The following is a 20,411-nucleotide window of genomic DNA, read 5'->3' as shown; positions in this document are numbered from 1 at the left end:
AAGGAAGCCGTTACCGGGAGTGCGATTCGTTGTTACCACTTAGTGTTCCCAGACTGCTCTACAATTCAACTTCGATATAAAAACAATTGGAATAAAAATTTTCCACGACACCAAATGCACTGAAATTTTGCCAGCTTGTTGTGAGATGTGTGTGGCTTGAAGTGCAATGAATAATTCAAGCTCAGTCATGGCCTCTGCGTGGGCTGTTCCTTTAGTGGAGCTTCTTGCCACTGCTACTACATATCATTCTTAATCTCGTTCCACATGTTCCCTAAGTAGCACATCTTAACCTTGTTCCACAAAGGGTTCCACCAACTAAGCAGAACATAATGTATTTACTTGTGTAAGGCCCGCACCTTTTTTTTTTTTTTAATGAATTTTTACCAGGTGTTGGTCTTGCACGACTATGAACACATTTACAGTCACCGATCGATTCTTGAGATGCGGGCTAGTGCCATTTTTGCAGCGGTTTGCGGGAATTAACCAGCACATGAGTATGCATGTGACACTTATGGTTAATTCCACTGGTTGGTCTGGAGCACAATATTTTGCCCCGTGGCAGAGAAATCGCATTCCACTGGTCAATCTAGAGCAAGCTTGAATTTTCCACTAGTCAATTTAGATCAACCCACTTTTGCAACAGAGCGCTCCTTGTTGATCCGCTGAGCAGAGACGGATTTCACCGAAACTTCGACGATGCTTTGCTGTCACTTCTGATTGGCCGAGTGGTGGCTCGTCTGTTTTCAGATCTTTTTGAGGCGTTGCCTTATATGGTGGGTGGATGTGGGGCCCAGCTTCTGCTGCGCTTACTGCTGGAGCATCTTTATTTTTCGCTGATCGATCTGGACTGGTTGCCCGTGCCGGGTTTTGTTGCTCTCTCGTGGATTCGGCACACTGCTCTAGATTGGCTAGTGGAATTCGCTGTTAGTGAAACTTTTTTTTTTTCCAATTCTTTGCACTCTGAAGTGGGGTTGCATGCCTTACACGAGACTGGGCCTTACGTGAGTACATGTGGTATATCCTAAAATGTTCTAGGGAGTTGGACTTAAGTGGAACGAGATTGTCTCCGCTGAAGACTGTGGTGAAAAATAGTCAGTGGTATGATAATGGGTGCATTTTCTAGCAAGTCCTCAGTTTTGCAGACTTATTGAATAATTAAATTTTGTCATGTTACATTCTTTTCATAAAGAATTCCACAAAACGCATCTTACGATGATTGTCGACGTTAATGTGATTATCGTTGAAGCAATGTGTAGCAACAAACCGTGTTGCCGAAGACACCTTTATTTACAATCCACCGTGGAGGAAGTAAGCTAAGGACGTTGGTTGCATTAATACAACATGCATGTGCGACATTGCCACCACAGACTTCAGAATGTGTATGTTTGGACGTTACAAAGAAAGCCTCACTGAATGCGGTTTCCCAACTGCAGCCAGTTTTGTCCAGCTGGCACTGTAGCTTTAGTGTTCAGCACATCTAACATTGAAGGAAGTATAGCATGATTGCACAGAAGTCTATTTCAGGTGTAACACCTTTATTTATTGTCAGCTAGAATAACGGGTCTTTTCGCTTTTATCGGTCAAATATGCATCTGTGGAGTGTGCTTGCATCAACACGTAGAGGCCAAAAAGGATACCATTAATCCCTCCCTCCCTGCAAGCATTCATGGTGTGCTAAAGTGTCAGATTCCTGTGCTTAGGAAATCTGTGTGACACGGCTTCCATCCAGTAGCAGAGATCTTAATTTTTTAATTGAAGGTCGGGGAAATGGTTAGACAGACATGGGCCAGAAAGGGGGCGAAGTATTCCAAGAATGACAATTGCATTAAAAGAATTGCATCACAGGCTCTCACAGCACGTGCATGAGTTGGTTATTGGCTGCAAGCATTACAAGAAATTAAATGTTATTCTTTCACCATTGCTGACAGAGTGTGACACATTGAACATCATGTCAAACATGGTGATGCCTTAACCAAAGTGGTCAGCTTTAGCAACACTTAGCACAATAAAGTAAAACGGAGCCACATTGAATAAGCAAAAGGTTCATTTTACCCGAAGCTCAATGTCCGTAGTTTTTTCCTTCACACCAGTGGATAGAACCAGCAAAAGCAAGTCGTATACACAAATCTGTACACCATGACTGAACCAAATATCACTGTGCTTGTTCGTCAACCTGCATTGTGTTGACAGGTGGTCGTTCTCAAGCATCCTGTTGCAAAATGTCGTTCTTGCTTCACAGATTTTCAACTTGACGGAGCTGAATGTGACCACACCCGATGAGACAATCCGTCTTCTGGAGGTCGGCTCTGCGACTCGGAGCACTGCCTCGACCAACATGAACGCGCGCTCGTCTCGTTCGCACGCGATCTTCACACTGATTGTGGAGCAGCAGGAGAAGTCCGGTGGTGGTGCCATAACGGTGGCAAAATTTCATCTGGTTGATCTCGCTGGCTCGGAAAGGGCTGGAAAGACCAAAGCAGTTGGCGAAAGGCTCAAGGAAGGTTCGCTGGCTTGACAAATTTTTTAAAAATTGATTTTATTGATTTTATGCACTTCACTGACTCAAGCTGGCACAAAAGTGCCAGCAGAAGACATAAACCTAATATAACACTATTATAATATTGGCTGGTCTCTCTCTCCCATTGTCACAAACTTTGCATACTGCCACTTTGTGACGTTGCAGCAACTGAACAGAATGTAAAACTAACAATGATCTCCGGTCATGCCCATGATGTGGACTACATGCAAGAACTTTCTACAGGAACGTCAGATATGACAGCTTTACATACTTAATGTCTGGCATACTGGGAAAGCACCTGTCCAGCCTTTTAAAAATATGCCTGGTGTAAAACATTGTGAAAAAAGTGAAAGAAGTGAACCTGTTATATAACAACGTACTGACGCTGAGAGCAAACACCCAGCTGACAGTCTACCTTCCAACTTGTTTTACTAAAACCCTTTACAGAAATGTATCTTTCAAACATGTGCCACTGGTCCAATGAGAAGTGTTTCAGGATGTATGCGAAGTGCTTGAAATATCATTCATTTTGATCAGGGCTTTTGCTTTTGATGCACCTCCTTTCCAATGATTGTGCCCACAGTGCCTGAAAGGGATAAATAGTGTTGTGGAGTGCCATCTTTTGCAGAACGTTGAGCTTTTCTCAATTGTCAACATTGTTTTTCTTGTGCACTGCACACAAAAAACTTAGCAGTTTGATGAAAAGCAAGGGCAGCCTTGAAAGATAAGTCAAGCTTGCCACATTAGTGACACTGCTGATGCTTACATGCAACCTTTTAATAAATTAGTTTCTGTGTAGCATTTGTTGACACATCCTCATGTGAATGTCTGCCAAATGCTTCTTGTACTGCTTGTTTTTGTCTTCGGGCTTATCATAATCTGGAATCGTAAGTAGGCAATCGTTTGCGTTTACAGTAAGCTCAGCTTGGATTTGAAACATGTCTTGTTCTAGGTAACTGCATCTTAAAAAAAAATGTCACACTTTCGCCCTAAGGGCGAAGCAATGAATGCGATAGCAACACAGCAATGTCATACGAAGTAAGGTGAGCGGCTTTGGTAGCAATATGAATTGTAGTAAACATGAGCTGATTAAGTAAGCAGGTGTGCTGCGGCGTAAGTAGACCAACATGAAGAGAGACTCGATGACCACGAGAAGGCGCGTGTGAAATGGGGGTGTTGATGAGAAGCGCTTCCCGTGGGCAGCGCGCGTGCGAAGGGACACACCTGTAGCGCTGCACTGCCGATCCGGGCAGCATTACATGTGTAGCGTGCGTTGGAAAATGTGGCCCGACTATTACTAACTGATTGAACAAGCGTGGTGTGAGCGCGCACAAACAAACCTGAATAGATCACACTGAATGACTGCAGACAACGACTGTCAAAACTCTGGCAGCAAGCGCATACGCCGCAGCAACGGCCGAAGGTACGTGCGGTCCATCGCTTCAATAGAAACTGAGCGGCGAATGCACAGTGCATAAAGGCCAGAGCCGTGTGGAGATAAGAGACGGTGCGGCAAGCGCGGTTGTTGGCAGAGTATAAGTGCCCCCCCCCCGCTCCCTCCGGCGCTGGCTTCCCGCTTCCTTGCTTGCGCATGGGAGATTGAGTGTGTTCGCCCTCCGTGATAGCGCGCGTCCCCGCACGCTTCCCGGAAGCTCGGGCATACGGCGCGCGGTGAAGATTTTATCTATACGGAACCTCACGGCGAAGGCGACGGCTACGGCGACGCCGATGGCAGAAATCCGGTTGAAGTGTCCATATAATTGCTATCGCAATAAAATGGCTGTTTTTTGACACCATCACTCAAAATACCTATTCTTTCCTGCTTCTTTTTTTTTTTTTGCCACAATGGCAAAATTGTATAGTGTTTTTGTTCTTGTGCAGGCATCAACATCAATCGAGGCCTTCTGTCGCTTGGGAACGTCATCAGTGCCCTCTGCGACGGGAATTCCCATGTTCCGTATCGGAATTCGAAGCTGACACGTTTGCTCCAGGGTGTGTAACATGCTGTACTCGTATAACATGTTGTACTCAATGACTGGTAGGGAGTTCTTCCAGGAATTTTTTTTTTTATGTAGCAGCAAATGGTTGTTTATCATCTTGGAAAATGGAAGGCCCATTTGGTGAAATTTTGTTGATCCATTCAATAGTGATCAGTCACGGCCTGTTTGTATGCATATTACCATTTATGGAATACTGTATTACCAGAAACGTATACTCTAAAAACCCACATACATATAATACAGACCTGCATTTAATAAGAGGTGTGATTTGAGGATTACAAAAGAAAAGCGTTTCATCCACATGCAATACGAGTGAGGCAAATAAACTTCGCGCTTCTAACATCTTTCGCTTTGGTTAAACTGTTAGTGGACAGTTTCGTGTCGGAGAACTCTTCCCCGAGATGGCTGTCTTCTGTGCCATCAAGCGTGTTCGAGTGCCACATTTCTTAAAAGCGAGGGCCTCTGGAATGCTCGCCCATGCGTCCGCAAGCACATTATAGCTGCCAAACACAAGCTGTCTCTTTATGGTGTCTCCTGAACACTAGAGGATGATGAGGATGCTAGCATTGCAGCAGCAATGATAGCATCCTGAAATTTTGTTTTGGTTCTGCATATAGTACAGGACAGAAATTTGGAACGCTAATAATTGGGGAAAATCCACATATTATATGCAGGCCTTTACAGTAATTGGTGCAGGGTTTAACCAGAGTTGAGCCCACTGTGCATTTTTGGGACATAACCCCTTCCTTGCTAGGCTAAAACCTGAGCTGACAACATGTTTTACTTTCTCCACCAGAATAAGCTCGCTCCTGCTTGTGCTGCCTCACGGATTCTGTGCTGCCGTGTACCATAAGTACGACAAAGCAGAAACTAAACCAGCTTGTGTTGATGGCATTTCTAGAAAATGAAAAGCACCGTCGACTCTGCTCGTCCTTAGCTGTTTTTCCAGTGTGAAGAAGAAGATCGGCACGCTGAACAGCCCCGTTGCCATCGTGTGGCTCGTAACCAGTTCGTTTTCTGGCTACGCCCTACCTGTTGGTGCTGCGTTTGTCACTGCCGCTCTACAACCCAAATAAACACCCTTTACACCAGAAACACGTGGACGAAACCAGTTCGCCCATAGTGGAGAAGAGTTTAAATCCTACAATTGGAGATTTATTTTTTTAGTTAAACCTGGTAAACCTGTAACAGAGCTGTTATTGTAGTGCCCGACGATATTCTACATAGCTGCTGGTGCAAAGCATCAACAGTGACAGAATTGTCAACATGCAGTTTTTTTTTTTTTTTTCTTTTCACAAAACAACCATTTCTAACATGTTGCGAATTGGACATAGCATCACAAGATGTCATTATCAGTATTGTGACTGTCGTCTGCATGTGGGGTAACTTGGTATATCGTAAAGGGTAATATGTATACGAACAAGCTAAAACTTTCAATTGTGGATCATGATGTCCGCCACGAGAGATGTGTTGCTGAAGAAATCATGTCTTAGTCGCGGCTCCACTAAGGGACACTAAAGGCACATATTAAGTTAAGCTAAAGTGAAAGATTAGGGCTCGAGAACGTCTAATGTGTCAATATTATCGTGAACAGAGCTTTAGTAATTGAGAAGTTGGGGTAAATGCAGGACACGGGACATTCAATTACTAGCCCGATGATGAAGGCACTCCTGATTTTAATTGTCACGAGTACTCAAGCACTTGTAATAAAAAGATAATTGTATTGCATTATGAAACGGGAAAAAAAGATGGTACTTGTCCAGCTCTATTAGATTTTTAGAAAAATAGCTTATGATGTTACCCTTGACAATGATGCGGGCAGTCGAAAGGTTTCGTTTTCTACACTCTGCGCCGCCCACACTTTCGCATTTCAGTAGTTTCGTGATCACATAGTGCTGTGCTGGTTTTGCTGCCTCGCAAAACTCGCACAAACTGCAAGTAGCAGAGAATGCCACATGCAAATGATGTCGTGGGATTCCCAAACGGTCCATGCCACTTGACTGAGAGCAGCTGCAGCGATCAATCCAAAGCTCTATCTTGGCTCAGTTTCTCTCTTGAGATGAGATGTCCTTGCTCTACCAGAACGTGAACATTATTGTTTAATTGGACTTGAATTGTTAGATGGGCCTATCCTAATCACATCGTACACTAGTCGCAAACGCTGTAGTACGTACTGGAACTAACCTGAGCACCACTATCTGCTTTTGAATATAGTATTAGTACAATGACAGATGTGTACATAGCGGCTGAACTTGAAAATTTAGATTTTACGACTGCTGATCGTGCTTACTGCTATCATTATCAAGCAATTCTTACCTTCCTTCCACATGTTCGCCTCCTAAGCAGTTCAGCTTTCTAAAAAAATTAATTGTTCGGTATAGTGTTTCTGCCTGCGTGCCATAACTACTCCGTGACAACGCATCATTTCTGGGAGTTATGTCTCTTCCAAATCCTTTGTTTTTCACACAGATTCCCTGGGAGGCAACAGCCACACTGTGATGATTGCCTGCGTTAGCCCAGCGGATAGCAACTTGGAGGAAACCTTGAACACCCTGCGATATGCAGACCGGGCAAGGAAGATAAAGAACAAGCCTGTCGTGAACGTGGATCCGGTGCAGGCTGAGGTCGCCCAGCTTCGCCAGCAGGTGAGCCACTCTTCTACTTGCAACATTTAACTCCTTAGCCGCTCTGTCTTATCAAGGAATTTATTACCTGGGATGCTTATTTCGTTTATTGCTGATTGTTAATAACCTTGTCATAAATGGTTTTTTTGGGGCAGAAATAACTGACTCATAGATTGAATAAAAGTAGGTTACTGAAGTTTATTGTACGCCATAGTATAAGTGCCTGCACCACCTGCTAGTAATCAACAAAAATCATGGAAGGAATATATAAAGGTATTTTGTCTTTGTCAAAAAAGCTGTGTATGCCAACAGTGCGTTATTTGACTAAGGGAGCTTTGGCAAGTGTAGTACGCATTCGCTTTCTAATTGGTTTCATCAACTATCATCAAAACCAGCTCATCCTCTCGAAAACACTCAATATATTCTAATAATCAAGCTGGCAAGCTTACAGTAAACTTCTTGCAGAGTGCAGAAAAAAATAATGCAGGCGACGCTTCGGCGGAACGCTGTTCGGATCAATTTTAGTCCACAGACACACACTTGCGATGTCGTCCTGCAAGCTTTCCTTTGTCTTCTTTCTTCGAGGAGCTGCTAACCTCAGTCATCATCATGTTTGTCTTCGCTTCCTGAAGTGATGTACCACTTAGGTGTCTTAACCACCATAGTAGGAAGACAATGGAAAATTCTCCTTTTTTTGGAAGACGCGACGGCGATAACACGCATCGGCTCTGTCAGACGCCATTTTGAAAACGCCGGTTGCTGCATGGTAAACATGCTTCGGATGTAGAAGAAATAAATAACCAGGGACGTGCTGCCAAATACTGCCCTAAACACCAATCAAGCCGTGGGCGAGTGTCTCTCGTGAGAAACACCCAAGGAGAGAACAATTACCGCAAGGACGAGCAGCACTCATCCTAACCACCTCTTGGGGACATGAGGGCTTGGACGAGCAGGGTTCATCCAAGACGGGTAATGGGTTAATGTCCTTAACAATAAACAATCAATGGACAAAAGCAGATGAATAAAAAGCAAGATTACACATCTTGAGCTGACATAATTAAGAAACGGTATAAGTGTGAAAAAGCAAGCGATGTCTGTTGTTCATCACATTTCAGCGTAAACAAGTAATAACTCTGGAACACGGGTCTGCCAGTCTTCTTATGCAATTTTTGGAGTTTTGCATTTACGGATGGGCTAAAGGACCTGCTATTGTTCTTGTAGGGGCATTCCAGGGATGCTACAGGTATAGAAGTTTCAGGTCATCTCAACATTCTCAAGATACACCTAACAGCATTTGTTGATCATTATTTGGTTGGAAGCTTGCCCTTGCCTTAGTTACTCTAAATCGCTCTTCCCTGTCCCAAACTCGCCACTAAGTGTCCCCAGCTGCTGTTGCAACTTTGAAATCCCTAGCCTAGAACGTGAGCAGATACATTTTCAAAGCCTGCTGTTTCATTATCTTCCTTGTAAGATCTTTTCTTTCTTATCCTGGCTTGCAGCTCCAGGAAGCAATGATTGAGCTGATGAGATGCCGGACTCTACAAGGTGAAGGAGGAGACCAGCCCGGAGGCGACCAGTCCGGGGGAGATGGTGGCGAATCCAAGAATAACCTGGCACTGGTGCTGTCGCGCAACGCAGAACTCGAGAATGAAAATCAGCGTTTGGCCATGGAGCTTAACCGCACACTTGACCAGTATAGCGACAGCTCTGAACGTCTCATCATGGTGAGTGCCATATTGAAATTCTATGTATAGACGTATGTTGAAAAGTATGTTTAATTAAGTCATGCTGCCTTTTGAACAAGAATAGCAACGACACGAAGCAGCTTGTCTGTGGCAAATGGCTGTGTCAGCTTACTCAACTTTACAGTAGTGCGAGGAGAGGCAGTGATATAAAGCAAAGTTGTACCACCACGACAGTTGAGTTGTGAACATACTACATTCTGTAACTGTAGTAGAAAGAATGCAGTTATAGTTATATCTGTGAGTACAATGGAGCAAAACTGAGATGCTTATATTTGTTCTTGAGTAGAAAGAAGGCAAGGTTAACCTACTTATAGTTGTCCTTGCCATACACATGTCAAACCTGACCAAAGTCTTCAAAATTCTTGAGGGCAGAACGTGTGCACTGGGAAAAAAATAGCAAGTAGGAATAGCTCTCACCATTTGCCTATTAGTGCTTCCTTTAATTTAACCCTCCCGCCCTCCTCCCCCAAGAGTCTTGAAAGCCTAGATATGTTATTGTCCTTGAACTTTGTTAATCAATTCATGCTTTTAAATTTTTTTTTGTCTTTCAGGCTGAGCTTGAGGTCCAGAAACTGAAGGAGCTCGTTACTCAGCTGTCCGAAAAGATAGAGTGAGTATGATTTGCTTGGCTTACTTTCTTGAGAGGAAAGTAAAAACTGGCATACTAACCCCTGTTTATATGGTTATTCCAGTATTAGTGTTTGTAGGGACAACATAAATGCCACTTCAGCAGGATGTTTGCTGTGATGATATAGTAATCTCAGCAACCATCCGTATTTTTTCTAAGGTACTGTTGTGGACAAATGAAACATGAGTGAATTAGGGCTAACCAGATTGTGTTCCTCTGCTTCTAGTTTTGTGACTTTGTGTGGTGTGAGCATCATTTTGATTTGAATGCCTAGCTTAAAGCGACGCTAAAGAGAAAATTAAGTTGAGCTGTATCAGCAGGTTGAGCTTTGCAGTGCCATAAAAGATACAGTTCTGAAAAAATATTTAGAATGACAGAAAGTTGAGCAAGTTAGTAGGGATTCATTGTTACTGCAAGGGCAGGCATGCACATTGATGACGGAGTAGGTGAAGGCATGATGTGTATGTAGCAACGAAATGCCACAGGGCTGCTTAATTTCTTGTGAATGATCAAGGTGCGTGCAGTGTTGTTGAGCACACGTACTGATGTATGGCACAAGCAGTACTGCTGACATGTGCCACATTGCTGCTTCTCATTGCCAGTCATGGGATCTTTTCAGTGCATTACATAAGCGACTAACACAGAGGAATAAATGTTCTTGTCTTGCCACTACCCACCGGCTATGTTCCGTTACTTCAGTCATGACGAGGGTGGGACTCTAACCCACGCAAGCAAGTTAATTAGAGAATGTGTAAATACTTCTCTGGCAATCCTTGCATACATTATCATTTCTGTCACTGCTATGTATTTATATTTTTCAAATTCCTCATTGCTAGCGCTTGGCAACAATCATGGCTGAAATGGTTGGTTTATCTTGATTAGCATAGCAATGATATTTCAGTCTGCTTGGCTTTTCATAAAACTTTGTCATCACTGTCTGCATCAGAGATGATTGTGTTGTGCAATTTTCATTTGCATGACAGCGGCAGTCAACTTGGTGATGCTGATGATCACGCCACCAGCCTCCTGAAGGACCTTCAAAACTCCATAATGGAGTTCTCGGTGAGTCCTGCATGTGTTCCTTGTTTGTAGACCGTCCCACCGACACAGTGACTAATGAGTTTGTGTGCACTGTTCGTCCTTGAGCACACATTCTAGCTAAATTCTCATAGATGTATTTCGCATCTGCATTCATACCTTTGAACATGAGTAGCACTTTCAATACCAGAGCTCAAACAATGAATGCAAGGCTGAAACACAGTCGAGGGTGGCAGTGGATAAAATGGAGTGTTGAGACTAGAAAAGTTGCAGGCATAGCATGGGCTTGGTAAATTGTATTGCTTGATTTTCTTTTTTTTTTTTTTTTTTTTTACAATTCGTGTTATGATTATTGCTTTGTGTCCCTGCTTGCTGCGTGTGAACGAGCCTGGAAAAGGCTTGTAGTGTAAGTGACTAATAAAAAACACTGTAGTAATTGGAGATGGCTAGAAGAGGCATTCATCTCGCAGGAAAGATAAGTAGGTTGCTACGGACTGTATTTGGCCTTGGTAAAGCCCTAGTGCTTTGTTGAGAAATTAGCATTTTAGCTAGCAATTAATCTTTTCAAAGCGTATTAAATGTGTTAGAGCAGATACTATCTCTTCTGGATGATTCTCTGTTGAGTGACTTAAACTGTGTATAATAAAGAAAAGGTGCTCACATGAGTAATTAAGTTGCCTTTGCATATAGGAAGCACTTGTGTCAGTTTTCTTTTTTTTTTTTCTTTTTTTCTAGGCGGGTGAACAAAAGAGGCGCAAGCTGAGTGAGTCGCTTTTCAAGGTGAGGTCAAACTTGACATTGCTTTAGCTACCTTCTGTGTTGCGCTGCATTGCTTTCAGCGCTTGTGGAGAAAGAGTGTTTAAAGCAAATGACAAATACCCCGAGGAAAGGTGAATGGGACAAGCACTACGCTTCGACCGAGTAATTGAAGTTGCCACCCAAAGTGTGATCCATCCGCCTTTTCTCTCTGTACACAGCGTATTCACTAACGACTGTTTCAAAAATGCGAACCGACTAACTCGAAAATAGACTGACTATGTATATTTATTTCCGTCAATTGTGCATTATGGTGCACAGTTGATAAATGTGTCGTTTACACAATTTAGTCGAAACGCACTGCAGGCTTCATTGAAAAAAATTGAAAGTGGTGGAATTAAGCTTTTCTGCATTTTCTAACGAGTCCTCATAATTACATAATAATTTAATGTAAGTTTACAGGACATTCAGTCATGTTTTGTTTCTCTATTAAAAATAAATTGAATCGCTTTCTTAGAGCACATTTTATCTTTTGGCTGTATCCATTATGAGAAAGGAAAAATGATTCTATCACCATTGCTGACGCCACATGGGACACCGGCAATCCTGTCAAACATGGCAGTGGCTTCAATGAAGTGGTCGCGTGTAGCAATATTGGGCTTATAGATGTGGGAGACACAGGGTATGCGGAAGGTTTGATTTATGAGAAACTCAATGTTCGCAGTTTCTTTATTTACACTGCCCAGAACTGGTAAAAACAAGCTGCGCACACAAATTTGTATGCCGTCACTGAAGAGGATATCTGTAGTATCTGTAGCATATCTGTGAAAATCTGGAATCTAACTAGTGAATGGTATTATTACCACTCATATTAATAAGTCGTTGGGAAATATTGCCAATATGTAGTGCACTGTTTTCATGCTTCATCTGGTGGGAGAGAAAGTGGGGGGCAGGTTGGTGTGCGTTTCCTTTTGTAGCGCAGCTGAGCACATATACAGCCTGCAAGCCCTTTTTTTAGAGGTAATCTGCTCCGTGTGCAAAGAGTGAGCGTGCAAAGATGGCATGACATAATGTGCTCTGTATTCTCGCGCATTTTGGTACATGAGGTTGCGTGATCTCGAGTTTTGGAGACATGATGAAACAAGACTCAGACGAAGCATTTGCTCCCCTCTGCCGGCACTTTTCATGATAGCGTCGTCCCACGACAGACTACACTAGTATCAGGCGCGGGGGCAGATTGGACACAAAAGCGGGGCTGGCTTCACTTTATACCGCGGATGTGAAGATATCATCGACACGGCATAAAACTGTGTCTTTCATCGCAGTCTCTCAAGTTCAACAAAATGAATTTTTATCTCATTCAAATTTACGTTTTCCGATGACCCGATAATTTGTAAAAACTTACGGCCCCTTCCGTTTAAGAAAAATCCATTGGCGACTACTACTTAGTTGCATACAAAGTTGAATTTGCGTTTTAACGAACCAAGTTGCTGATTTTACCGACTTCTTTATATTGAGTTTTAACCGTATTACAATTTACCTGCAATGCTCCTGATCCCAATGCGGTAAATGTTGTGGCACTCCTTTCTCACGGTTACCGGTTGTTCCATGTTGGCCTAGACACTTCTTGCTTTTGCTGGTACATTACTACCTCAATGGTGTAGTCTTACCTGCCACAGTGGCTTAGCGGCTCTGGTTTTGCACTGGTAAGCACGTGGTTGCAGGATCAAATTCTTGCCACGGTGACCGCATTTCAATAAGGGCGAAATGCAAAAATGCTCATGTCTCATGCATTGGGGGTACGTCAAAGAACCCCAGGTGGTCAAGAGTCCCCCGCTATGGCATGCCTCATAATCAGATAATGGTTTTGGCATGTCTAATGCTAATACCAGAATCTAATCTAATCTAACTGTGCCATCTTGTCCTTGTTGCAGAACAAACGTCAGTCAAGCAATGCGGTAGGTACTCCGCTCAGTGACAGTGCACAAAAATGTAGGCACTGACACTGAGTGCACTTGCGATGTCTTTTTAGACAGCCCAGAAATGTATGCAAGAGTTCCTACTGTCAGGTCACAGATATCATCACAACTTCAACACTAGTTTGTTTGAAGTGAGAGTGTGATTGGGCCCACATTACTAGCAGTTAAATACTTGTCCAACAGCAGTAGCGAGGCAGAGTAGGAACAGAAAAATCTTGCTTTTTATGTTGCAGTCAAATTTGATGCTCACACTTAGGAGGCAAACAAAGGTCTAGAAATGCAATTCTGCTATCGATAGTTGTTAGTTAACCATGAGCCATAGATTGAATCTTTGCTTAAAGCATGTGCACGGTATCCACTAGTGTGTGGGCTGTTATCTCCTTTTTCGCTTGTACACTCAACATCAGATTTTTTTTACCACATGGGAGCCGGAATTCGTCCGAAATATCTGGCAGTCCCAAAAAAAATTAATGCATGCCTTTTACTGACCCCAAGAGCTCAAATCGCCACATACACGTGTGAAGTAGCTCTGAAGGCCTGCCAGTACACATATTAGGCGCATTGGTGCTCGTAATGTTAATATTGTGGGTGAAAGCATGTATAACTTAGGACTATGGTAGAGACTGTGTCCCGTACAGTGGCTCCTTTCCACTGTTAGTATGTTTCACCGCAATACAGCACTTAAGCTTAACCGCTTAACACCGCTCTATTGCAGCGAAGCTGACTTTTTGAAACTTGCATTGCCCTTTACATTGTTTTTGAAACATTTGCCCGTACTGTGCTTTCCACTCTTCGAAGCTGTAGGCGAGAATGACAGTCGGGGCCATTTTTGGCAGCAGCTGATAAAGCCATTATTGCACCTGATCCACAATTTTAGTTGAAATTTCAAATTGGTTGCTGGATTTTGGCTTTTCCGCAACTCCTGTGGCCGACCATACACGCATGCCTGCCTCGATCGTTTAGCTGGTGAAGTTTTGGAGGTGAACGAATTTGGGAGCCGTTTAATGAGCGAGTTCCTTTTTTATCGTGTTCAGGTCGACAAGTCAACTGCAGCAGACGACAGGGAGCTGACCACCATCGAGGAGGAAGGTTCAGATACATTCCTTGGTGACAGCACTGTGAAGGATGCTGCCGAACAGACTCAGAAAACGTTATTGCTCAATCAGACTATGCGACGTGCTGCGCTGAGCAAAGAGCTTGAAGATCTGAACCGAGTGCTGAAAGCAAAGGAGGAACTTGCCAGCAAGATGTCCATGAACGACCAGCACCTTGAGGTCGTGAAGCTGCAGTTTGAGGTTAGTGTGTGCATCTGCGTGCGTGCTTTATTTTTTTCTTTGGCAAAACACCAGCAGTGTTAATTTTGCAGAATGAGCATAAGAATATCTGCATCTGAGGTGCTCGAGGGCCTTTGGCATTGCAGTCGGACGTTGTAACAGTCACATCCGACAGGGACATACTTTGCTATATCTGTCATCCCTTATTAAATATACCGTATGTCCCACATGACTTATGCCAAAATTTTTAAACATGCAAATGCCACGTAGCTGGACACAAAAAAGGTAATGTTTGCCGTCACTCGGAGAAAGTCTATTTTTTGTATTTCATCTAATCACATAATTAGTTATTAATAATTAATCAACTTGTTAAATATTATAATCGGAGCAATAGTGTCAGTGAGAAAATTGTCGAACATCCTGAAAAATTCCCGATTCAGCTTTCCGTTGCTCAATACGGGCTACGTAAAAGTTGTTTTTTTCCAGCCCGAAATAAAGTCTGCGATACACAGAAAAGTGGCGCACGTCAATTTTCGGCACTTTATTTAACTTATCAATAACAAACTTTTGAGGAGGTATCTTTAACCCACTCATTAAAGTCTGAGCAGTTCTTTGCGCAGAAGAGGGCTTGTGCCATCGTTCTAAGCAATCTGCCCAAAAAATGCGAATCCTGGGTTTTGCTAAATACAGGCTGTGATGACCATCTAGTAGGCACTGAGCAACTTTTTTTGCGGCTAATAGTAGTACTATGACAATCTGAGCTATTCATCGACAAGTAGTTGTGTATGGGACAATAAAAATAAAATTAACCTCCTAAATTGTGGGATAAAACGATGGCCCTTACAATGTTGCACTCAGTCTCGCTGCACCGAAGTGATGACGTGCCATCCAAATTTCGTCGCAAGAACGATGACGGTGGCCCTTGCGCCAAATGTTGAGGTTAAACTGTATTTGTACTGCAGTCAGACACTTTTATAACGAAGCCGGAGGAACCGGGAATATCCCTCGTTATACAGGTCAGTATGTTATAAAGGTTGTGTCCCTTATATCGCTGAATATGGCAAAACAAGCATACTAAAACAAATCAAGCTTTCTTGTCACCGTACTGAGATGTTTACTTTGAAAAAGCGATTGTGCACATGCCACTTCAGTGATTGACTGCTGCCTAACTAATACTCTCGAGGGCCTGTCGGCTTACTCATTTGGCAATCTGTTTAGTAGAGCAGGTACGAGTGAATGAATTATTGAACATAGTTCATCTGGCATCGTAGCGTATAATCAGGCTACACATGCGTCACAATAACGAATAGTTCATTGCGCTGTGCTAAATAGCTCTATTCTAAGCGCATGAACATGGCTGCATTACTCATTGCTAGTTTGTGTTAAAATACTAATACAGTCAGCTTCCGTTAATTAAACCCCGACGGGATCAGCAGAATGGGCAAAATTATTTGGCGAGTTGAGCTATCGGAAGACGCAAGAAAAACATTTGAACGCACTGCTGTTTTTTTTTGTTTTTTTTTCGGTAATTACTCAATTCTAAATGTGCCCCTAAATCTAGCTTGTACCCAGTTTTTGTGGTTCCTTTGAAGCATGCCTTGGATTCTGGCATCAGAAGTATATCCGCTGTTTGCTTTCTCAGAATGGGAATTTATTTACGCTAATGTCTGTCACAGTCAGTCTCGAACAGGTTTTCATCACTATGCACCACATGTCGCCCTTCTGGCAGCCCATTGCGTTTGATATTCTGCATTTCTCCAGCCACTTCATTGTAATCACAATGCCTAGATTAACAGGGGTGGGACTCCTGCTGCAATTGCGCCATTTTGATATGTCCCAAACACAGAAAATTGAGCAAAATCGCGCCATGCTGCAGAACGGCTTCGGCATGTGTGCTCTGGCAGAGGCCGCGAACAGCGAGTGGATTCGTTCTCCGTAACAGTGCAGCCATTCACATTCCGCACAGCATGCGACGGCACCTGTTTGCACAGTTTCTCGTAATTTTTGTGCTATTAACACTCGACTTTTCGGCACCTCCGGCAAGTCGCCGGTGCGCGCACGGCCACTCCCGACTGTTGTCGCTGATGTAGGAATTGCCAGGGCGGTTGTATTTAGTGTACTAGAATACGGTTGAGTGGGCCGAGCGGCACGGCGCTCCCTAGCTGAGGCGCAAAACAACGAAAAGTAGGCTGAAGGCGCTCCGAGCGAACTAGGGAGGCGCGCACTGCAGCGGGCGGGCGTCGTCTCCAAGGTCGATATAACGTAAAATTATTCCAATCTGTTTTTATGCCCATATGGATGAAGCCTGAGCTACTTTGACCTATTGCGAAGGGCTAATGGCAGATTCGGAATAAAAAGTCGCAGTTTTGCCTTAAAGGGGAAGCATCGATTCGATAACAAATTAGACAGCTATAAGAAGTAAGCTGTCTACTACTCTCAAATTCAACAAAATATTTGTTTGTTTTTTCTCATTCAAGTTTCCTTTTTCAGATTTCCCGATAATTTGGAAAATCTGCTGATGAAATCATGCAATAATTTGGAAAATTGATAATTTGGAAGATCGAATATCTAATTTCAATATAACAAAGCAAAGTTCCGATTTTACCAGCTTCATTGTACAGTTAAACCTGCTTATAACGAATTCCTGGATATAACAAAGTTTTTCTATTCCCCGCTGTTACTTCATAGAAGTACATGTATTTGAGGACTCTACGTAACGAAGTAGCAGCTGGAGGCCCCCTCAAAATAACGAATTTTTTACGTCGACAACCTTGAGATTTTGCCCCAAATTTTGTCATTTTTGCGCGAGCAGCAACCGGAAGCACCTTCTCCGCCGCGACAGAATGCGAAGCAGCGGCGTCGCGCCTGGTGGGCTCAAATTCACGGCGAGAGTGAGCGCACGTGTGCGTGCGTGCGAGCGTGCACGAGGCGGGCCTGCATCCCTCGACCCAGCGATCTTCCCACCGCGGGCGTGACCGTTCCCCCTCCTTTCATTCAAACCTGATCCCGCCACTTGCCACAGCTGGCCTAACCCGCCAAGCCGGCACTCTCCTTTTCCAGTTGATATTGCCGAAGGAAACAAAAAAAGTTTTTTTTTTTTTTTCAACGCGCTGGCAGCGCCACTCTGGTTACTGCGCAAGTCTCTGTGCTTCACTTCACTAACCTGACACTAGGTGACGCTATACGACGCTACGACACCCTTTTGCTTGCTTACCATATTTACTCGAATCTGACGTGCACTTTTTTTCCGATAAAACGCGTCCAAAAATTGCCTGCACGTTAGAATCGAGTACGACACTAAATTTGCGCTACCATATCGCCATTGGCATTTCAATATGGCCGCCTTCTACGCACTTCGAGCCTAGCTCCCGTAGCTTTGACCGTTTGCTGTAGTACGTGTGCCTAGGCATTAGTCTACCAATTTAGTTAAACAGCGAATGTTTACAAGTTTATACAGCCGACAAAACTACTATCCTTACTTCGTATAGCTGTCTGCTAATTTGCTGTCGCAATCGATGCTTTGCTTTTGGGGCAAAACTGGCACATTTTTGTTCATCGCAACTTTAGTGTATTGGGAGTAAATCTTGAGCGATAGTTGTATTTCTGTATGAAAGCATGAGGTGCGCGGTACTGTAAAGGATTTTTTTTTCCTCTCTTTTGGTCACGGAAAACGGGTGTGCGTTACAATCGAGGGCACGTTAGAATCTAGTAAATACGGTAAGCGTTTCTTTTTCTAATTTTCGTGCCGAACCTGCATATAACGAAATCCTCGTCATAACAAAGTTTTTCGGGAATTTGTCAATTTCGTTATATCCAGGTGTAACTGTATCGAGTTTTAACAGTGTTGTGGTTTGAAATATGTGGCATTCTAGGCACAAGATGTTATAAAAAGTTAAATACTTTGTTATATCGAGGTTTAACTATTTTATTTTCAGCGCCATTGAAACTTCCTTTCATGCTAACACAATGGACTAGTTTTAAATTTTGTATTCGTGCTTTCAAGCTCTTGAAATACCATGGAGAGTTGCAAATACCGTGCAAAGCTGAAGGCCCCCATTGTGCACTGAAGCACGAGCTGGCAAGTGTAGCCTTGCTTCATCAGTTGCATTTATCTCACAGCATTTTTGTCCATTTGTTTGTTTTACACAGGCAAGCAAGCGGGATCTTGAGCAAGAGGTAGCTGCCCTCAAGAAGGAACGTGACGAACTCGCTGCCAGCCTATCGAGCCAGCAAAACACTAAAAGGTTAGATGCTGCACGGTTGCGTCAGCAGTTCGTGCCTGTGGAATTTATATGCTCTGTCTTATTCTTTGAGCTCTAAAGTGAAGATATTCAGCATTGTCGTAGTGAGAACACACTACTATGAAGTGCCATTATGGCAGGCTGTAGCTGAACCGATTAAAAACAATTTTTTGTTGCCTAGCATCTTTCTATCAAAGGGACATGATTTCACTGAAGACTGCACAGGAAAAAGACTTCAGATTGGTATTAGGCTTTTGCTGAACAGGCTCTACTCTCTTCAATATGCCTAGCACCGGATACCCTGCAAGCAGGCTTATCTGCACTAGTGCCTACGAAGAAACGTGCTGCGGTCATGCAATATGGCATAGCGCCTTCTCGAAATTGACTTACTCACTAACAGCTTCGCGCTTATGTTGCCTGACTCCTTCGCAAATATCTCTTAGCTCTTGCCCATAAGACCTCAGCCCCATATGCAGACTGTGTGGCCCCCTTAAGTTTTTTCTAGCCATAGTCACGCACCTCTAGCTAGGGCTACAACACTTAAACTACAATAGATTGGCAGCTGTCAGGGTTATGCCCATTTCAGATGCTTTATATAGTATAACAATGCCTGACCGACAAGGAGGGGTTTTGTACACCAGAAACAAGGATGCTGATGTCAAGAGTGAATTGTAGAGACTCGATTACCATATTTACCCCATTATAATGCACCCTTGAATCTAACGTGCACCCATTTCTCACAGGTACTGAGAAAGTAAAAGGAGGGGTCGCTATAGATCGTTGTTGAGCACAAAATGAACCCACAGCAACTTTCACGAAAACTTGCTCCGACAGTAGGCTGTTGCCAGCGCCACAAATGTGGGTTTTTGTTTCCTATCCTATTGTAATGCGCAGGTGACTTCCAGACTTAATTTCTCTTCAAAAATGTGCGTGTTAGATTTGGGTAAGTACGGCATCCAGTTTAATGTCAAGCTTGTTTCTTGCTTTTTTCAAGTTGATACAGCCACACCACCACTCTGAGCAAAAGTAGCTGTACCTGCGTGAGCTTGTTTGACTGCTTAGTCTACCATAAGAGCGCCCATAATGTGTTCCCGCCAAACATTATCTGACAGTGGTGACTGCATTTTGTGATTGGTTCTTGGTCTTTGTTGCCAATTTATAGCGCGGCTGGGAACAAGGTGGCGGAGCAGCGTCGTAAGCGTATTCAAGAGCTGGAAGAGAACGTCAATAAACTGCACAAGACGGTCAAGGAGCAGTCCCGCTTGATCAAGCTCAAAGAGGATGCAGAACGGAGTGCCAAGAAGCTGCAGCAGGAGATTGTGGTAGGTCCCACGTCACAGTTGCAGCGCTGCCCTTGTGGATCCAGGAGAATTTTTATGCTGGGTATGGTGGCTGGACTGGGTTATCGCAGCTATTACTTTACTGCATTTTTGGGGTTACTGCTGAGGCTAATTTTGAATGGATACTTCATAAAAACACACTCTTCGTTTAGGCTGATCAAGTATTCTTTCAAAGCTCTTAAATTTTGTGGTTAGGGTGTTGATTATGACGAGAGAAAATGAAGGGTCAACTTTAATTTACTTGTAAATTTGCCTGGACAGCCTGAGA

At 43.4% G+C, this 20,411-nt stretch overlaps 1 protein-coding gene across 1 annotated transcript in view; it reads left to right on the top strand.

Moving 5' to 3' along the window:
• LOC119446450 (chromosome-associated kinesin KIF4-like) overlaps positions 1–20,411 on the top strand; it is a 61,523-nt gene that overhangs the window by 11,569 nt on the left and 29,543 nt on the right. The window contains 10 exon segments of the mRNA XM_037710884.2: positions 2,240–2,501; positions 4,400–4,510; positions 6,988–7,163; positions 8,642–8,866; positions 9,439–9,497; positions 10,499–10,577; positions 11,289–11,333; positions 14,323–14,583; positions 18,712–18,806; positions 19,966–20,125. Coding sequence (XP_037566812.1) covers positions 2,240–2,501; positions 4,400–4,510; positions 6,988–7,163; positions 8,642–8,866; positions 9,439–9,497; positions 10,499–10,577; positions 11,289–11,333; positions 14,323–14,583; positions 18,712–18,806; positions 19,966–20,125 — 1,473 coding nt within the window.

Source organism: Dermacentor silvarum, chromosome 3 (assembly GCF_013339745.2).
Source record: "Dermacentor silvarum isolate Dsil-2018 chromosome 3, BIME_Dsil_1.4, whole genome shotgun sequence".
Taxonomy (NCBI): domain Eukaryota; kingdom Metazoa; phylum Arthropoda; class Arachnida; order Ixodida; family Ixodidae; genus Dermacentor; species Dermacentor silvarum.
This window is presented reverse-complemented; position numbering and strand designations above follow the sequence as displayed.